Source organism: Idiotropiscis lumnitzeri, chromosome 1, assembly GCF_059441095.1.
Source record: "Idiotropiscis lumnitzeri isolate Australia: NSW breed Sydney's pygmy pipehorse chromosome 1, RoL_Ilum_1.0, whole genome shotgun sequence".
NCBI lineage: Eukaryota > Metazoa > Chordata > Actinopteri > Syngnathiformes > Syngnathidae > Idiotropiscis > Idiotropiscis lumnitzeri.
The window spans coordinates 44760115-44766172 of NC_142391.1; the positions used below are offsets into that span (position 1 = coordinate 44760115).

At 44.0% G+C, this 6058-nt stretch overlaps 1 protein-coding gene across 2 annotated transcripts in view; it reads right to left on the reverse strand.

The window, feature by feature from the left end:
• Positions 1 to 464: 464 nt before the first annotated feature.
• The window catches only part of fkbp15b (FKBP prolyl isomerase family member 15b), a 41554-nt gene continuing 35960 nt past the window's right edge, over positions 465 to 6058 (reverse strand). For both annotated transcript variants that reach the window (XM_088302614.1, XM_088302605.1), the window contains exons 26-27: positions 5807 to 5912; positions 465 to 1803 (exon numbers count right to left, since the gene is read on the reverse strand). In XM_088302614.1, the coding sequence (XP_088158740.1) occupies positions 1717 to 1803; positions 5807 to 5912 (193 nt within the window). In that variant the 3' untranslated portion in view covers positions 465 to 1716. The remainder of the gene's footprint in view (positions 1804 to 5806; positions 5913 to 6058) is intronic.

The following is a 6058-nucleotide window of genomic DNA, read 5'->3' on the forward strand; positions in this document are numbered from 1 at the left end:
GATTTTTTATGACATCTAGTATTGTGAAACTTGTTTACATGAAGTGTCCCGATCATGTGATTACCATGCAGATGGAATTAGGTTTGGCTTGCGCCTTGTCCGTTGAAACTTAAATAAGACTGTGTCCAACTTCTTAACAAAACACAATCAACATTATTAATGTGTAGTTACTAATACGCCTCAGAGCTTTTGAGATTGAATGGACAGACTTCGGAAAGTAATTAAACGTGACTGTACCCTGTCGCAAGTCTCTTTTTTAACATCATCCTCCTAAATAAATCTGCTAACATTTCTTAAATGTGGCATCATGTCAAACTGAGTGTAGATGTTTAAGGAATATTTAATGTATATAAAAGATATTAACAAATAATACAGACCATTAGATAATTCAATAAAAGATAACGTCTACAAAAGCAACCTATGTAAACTGTGTAAATGTATAAAACATTCAAAACTTAAATATAAACATTTAAGATCTTTATTTTGTATCTTGAATTCATCCATTTTAGCAAAATTGTGTAAAAGTATACTTTTTAATATTCCCTCATGGTAAATGTTGAAAATGACAAATACAATTGTTTGAAATGCATGACAACAGGAAAACTACTCACTCAAAAACCAATTGTGCTGCAGTCTACATAGAACAGTTCAAATGTCAGGTTTATGTGCTTTAAAAAATGAGACTGAGATGCATTCTTCCAAATCTTTTTTCCACCATTAAACTTGACTTCTATCCTGTACAACAATATTTTTTTAAGAGACGCGGAGTAAAAATAACTAAGAAGAAGAAGCATGATGGTTGTAGGACTATGCGTTGGGACTCTTTTTCTTCTGCTGGAGTAGAAGTCTTAGACAAGGAGAAAGGAATTATCAAGAATAGTCAGCGTGAGGACAAATTCTTCAAGCTTCTGCTAGCCATCGAAACACCCCTATCTCACTGAGAAACGAAGGTTTCCAAGCGTGTGTATTTGTAGTGAATGTTTTTTTTTGTCAGAGTACAATGTTGCAAAGAGTTGCAAATACATTTGCCAGAAAGCCCCAAACAGTATTAATGGCTGCAAAACGGTTTTCCTTGTCTGCATCTAATGTTCAACAATTTTAAAGATCTCAGTTTTCCTTGTCGCAAATACATTTTGGAGAGTGCCTTTGCGTCCATTGGACCTTGAACGAACCCTGATGAAAACTACATTTGCTAGGAGCGCACACTACTGCAAACCTTGGTTGCTCACTGAGATACGACCAGTATACAACCAGAACAGTTTAACTTTATTTGGGGTTCGTCAAAGGCACTTTAAATAGTGGGATGAGTCTCAGAACTAACGTTTAACATGATCGTGAATGTGATATCGCAGTTCAGAGCATAGCCACATCACAGTTGGTTGAGCGTTTGCACACTTGTGCAACCACATTATTTGTTTTTTGATATTTATAGCTCTCCCCATTGTGAAGAAAAAAAATACAATTAAAGTTACATTAATGCTGTAAACATTTTTGAAATTGCATTCTTCGTCTCGAATTTATTTTAGCTCACAAAAACCTTTGAACAGCTTTATATCCACAGTAAGTTTTTAGATTTTTTTTTAACCAAAACCAGATGTTCATATTCTGGTCAATTTTCCAGAGTTCTGGGGCAGCCGCAGTCAATATGTCAGTTCGACATAATTTTCAGAGGCAGGCAGGGTCTCTGATCTGCTTAACTTTTGTTTTCACTGCATTTTAACTCAGCCAGTCAGGGTCATCATCATCGTCATCATTATTATTATCACCCAACAGTGGAGCTGGTAGTGCACATCCCTTGAAGCTCTGAAATATGAAACAAAACAATTACAGTAATAAAACAACCAAATATATAAAGATATAAATAGAATGCAAAACTTTAATACTGTACTTGCATTTTCCATTACACAATTATGTTGGATTCGGCGTGACAACTATTACTCATGATACAGTGAACCCTCGCTACTTCGCGGTTCACCTTTCGCGGGTTCAGTGCTTCGCGGGTCTAAAAAATATTCAGGGGCATTGTAGTTTCGCCGAGCGGCACGACGGGGCGCTGGAGCGTTTGGACGGCCGGCGTGCGCCGAAGAAGAGCGTGGGCGAAGAGGAGAGTGGACGAAGAAGAGCACGTTCCCCCGGGCACGATTTGGGGCGACGTTTCGCGCGGTTCGGACCGTACCAGAGCTCCGGCCGGCGTGCGTGGCAGTTAAGCCGTAGAGGAGCACCTTCCCTGGGCACGGGCGGTTCCAAGCGGCCCCTAAGTTTAACCGAATGGAAGCTCCGGAGGAGGAGGGCATGCTCGCGTCACAGTAAGCCGAATAGGAGCACCTTTCCCGCCGCTACTTCGCGGATTTTCAGTTTTCGCGGGTGGTCTCGGCCCCCATTAACCGCGATAACCGAGGGTTCACTGTAGTTATGACTACATCATAGAAACAAAACATTTTCCCATGCCTGGGCACAGGTCACCGGGGCGCCCCCTCTGGAACCAAGCCTGGAGGTGGGACTCGCTTGCAAGTGCCTGGGTCTGCACTCATGGTGCCCGGCCAGGCACAGCCCGAAAAGGCAACATGGATTCACCTTCCCATAAACTCCCGATCTGTGGGGGGGACCATAGAGGTCGGGTGTCCTCTCAAGTTGCGCAGTGGCAAAAGGAAGGGGCCTTGGTGGTCCGATGCTCGACTACAGAAATTAGCTCTCAGGACATGGTATGTCACCTCTCTGGCATGGAAGTAGACCAGTAGCCCAGCCCCAAACAGGTGTGCGAGGCAGAGAAATTCCGACTAGACATAGTCGGACTCACCTACACACACAGTTTGGGCTCTGGTACCAGTCCTTTGGAGAGGGGTTGGACACTTTGACTCTGGAGTTGTTCACTGTGAGAGGTGCTGAGCAAGTGAGGCCATACCTATTGCCCCCCGGCTCGGCGTCTTTACGTTGGTGTTCACCTTGGTGGACGAGAGGGTAGGCTCACTTCGCCTTCAGGTGGGGGACTGGTCCTAACTATTTATGCCTATGCAACAAATGGCAATTCAGAGTACCCACCATTTTGGGGTCCTTGGTGGTGAGGTGGAAAGTCCTCCTGGGTACTCCATCGTTAACCTGGGGGAGAAACCTCAGTGCTCTCATGAGCAATGACAGTGAGACCTGGAAGGACGGGTGAATGGGGGGAAATGCTCCCTGAACTGACTTGGCAGTTGTGTCAGCAGATTTATGGTTTTGTTTGTATTAAGTTCATTTTGTCTTCTTCTTATTATTTACATTTGACTGATTCATTTTTAGCAGACATTTTCTTTTAAGTTAATTTTTTACCTGACATGTTTCGGCGAGTTTTCGCCTTCTTCAGAGTGTCACCTTGTGAGTGACCCTTCTATATCAGCTGATGTTCCACGAGGAACATGAGGAAGAAGGTGAAAGACTCGCCGAAACATGTCAGGTAAAAAATTAACCTAAAACGAAATTATCTGCGATAAATGAATCAGTCAAATATAAATTTATGGTTTTGTGTTTTGGACACTCAAGTGAAGAAAGGAACAGAGCTGCCAACTGATCACAACATGGTGGTGTGTAGGTCTGATGATAGGGGAAGATGCCGGTCAGACCTAGCAGACCAAAACCTATTATTTGGGTTTGCTGGGAATGTCTGTCAGAATCCCTTGTCAGAAAAAGTTCCAACTCCCAACTCCATTGAGTCTGAGTGGACAATGGTCCACGCATCCATTGTTGAGGCGGATGATCGGAGCTGTGTCCATAAGGTGGTTGGTGCCTGTCGTGGCTGGTGTGGCATCAAGCTGAAGAAAGTTTTATCTCGGCCTTTTGGCTTAAGGGAATCTGGATTCAGCAAACTGACGCCTGCCGGCTAGCGAAGCAGTACGCAGCTTTGGCCTCCCTGGTATGGTCTAATCAAGGGTGCTGGAGCGGAGGGTCCATCAGCAAGTTGAATTACACATTCAGGAGGAGCAATGTGCTTTTCATCCCGGCCGTGGAAGAATGGACCAGCTCTACACCCTCAACAGGGTCCTCGAGGGTGCATGGGAGTTCACACAGTGTCCTTCTGGGAGTTCTGTGGGCGATGGATTGGGAGTAAGCGGAACCGACCACCCTGATAATGGCTTTTCTGTCCCTGTACTACCGATTTGGTCCGCATTGCTGTACTTAAATATTGACCAATGCTGTATTTCATTTACCATTACAGTATTCTTATCATTACAGTACTTTTATCACTGCAGTATTTTTTATCATTGCAGTACTTTCGCTTTTACAGTACTTTTATCATTGCAGTATTTTATATCATTGCAGTATTTTTTTATCATTGCAGTACTTTTACCACTACAGTACTCTTATCATTGCAGTATTTTCTATCATTGCAGTACTTTCACCATTACAGTACTCTTATCATTGCAGTATTTTCTATCATTTCAGTATTTTTCTATCATTTCAGTACTCTTATCATTGCAGTATTTTTATCATTGCAGCGTTTTTATTTATTTCCCCTCTGTACCATGGACAGGCATTAGGAGTATTTCCTTACACTTGTATATGTTGTGGGATGTAAGTGTGTATATACATGGGGCTACATTACGCTGCCGCCTCTGTGTGATCTATATCTTTGCTGCTGTAACACTGCAAATTTCCCCATTGTGGGACTATTAAAGGACATCTTTATCTTTATTGCCGGCAATAAGTCTGATTTCGTTTCCAGTGAGGGTTGGACTCCGCTAACACTGCCCTTGTATAACCTATATAGATAGAATTTCTAGGCAGACACGTTGAGGGGGTCCTGTTTGGTGACTTGAGTCCTGAATCTCTGCTTTTTGCAGATGACCTGGAGCTATTGGCCTCTTGAAGCCGCAATCTCCAACTCTCCCTGGTGCTGTTCACATTCGAGTGGGATCTGGTTGTAATGGAAATCAGCACCTTCAAATCTGAGACCATGGTCCTCAGTCAGAAAAGGGTGGAATGTCCTGTCCTTCTGGTTGAGTTAGTGGAAGAGTTAAAGCAGTGGTCTTTGATCCTGTTCCCCGAGGGCCGGTGTCCTGCCCGTTTTCCACCTCTCCCTGGTGCAACACACCTGAGCGATCGTTATCTAGCTTCTGCAGACCTTGCTGATTATCTGATCATTTGAATCAGCTGTGTAGAAGCAGGGAGAGATGGAAAACCTGCAGGACACCGGCCCTCAAGGAACAGGATTGAGGACCCCTGAGTTAAAGTATCTTTGTCTCATGTTCACGACTGAGGTTCACATGTTGGATTGGTGCAATCAGCATCTACTGTGATGCAGATTCTCTATTGAGGTATCATGGTGATAAGTCTGAGCCGAAAGGCAAAGCTCTTGATTTATTGGTCGATCTACATTCCTACCCTCAACTATGGCCAGAAGCTGTGGGTTGAGACCAATAAAACAAGTTCTCAGATATAAGCAGCCGAAATAAGCTTCCTCCGGAGAGTGTCCAGACTTTCCCTTGAGAGATTCAATCATCCGATAGGGACTCAGAGTCGAGCCGCTGCTCCTTGTTGAGAGGAGACGTGAGGTGACTTGGGCATCTGATTAGGATCCTCCCGGGTGATTTGTTCCAGGCATGTCCCACTGGCAGGGTGCCCTGGGGGCAACCCAGGACACACTGGACAAACTATATTTCTTCCGACTGACCTGGGATCACCGTGGGATCCCTCCGTTTTGGAGGAAGTGGCTGGGGAGAAGGAGATATGGGCTTCCCTGCTTAAGCTACTGCCAGTGCGACCCGACCCCGGATAAACAGTAGATAAGATGGTTGGATGATAAATAAATTACTTCTGGAGCTATACAACTCACCAGCTCTTCCTCCACATCTTCCAAAACAGGATGCGAAGTGGATTTGTCAATGGCTCTGGTCTGGAAAATGGTCTCTCCGTTTTCCATAAGAGAGTCACCAGTCAGACTGAGACCACAGAAACATGGAGACAGGATAACATAACTTTCTCCATTATCTTTGAAAGCATGTTTAAAAAATGCTTTGGAAGAAACAGATGGCATACACAATAAAATAATCACAAGGAGAGTGATGGAGAGAGGTTGCGAGCAAGG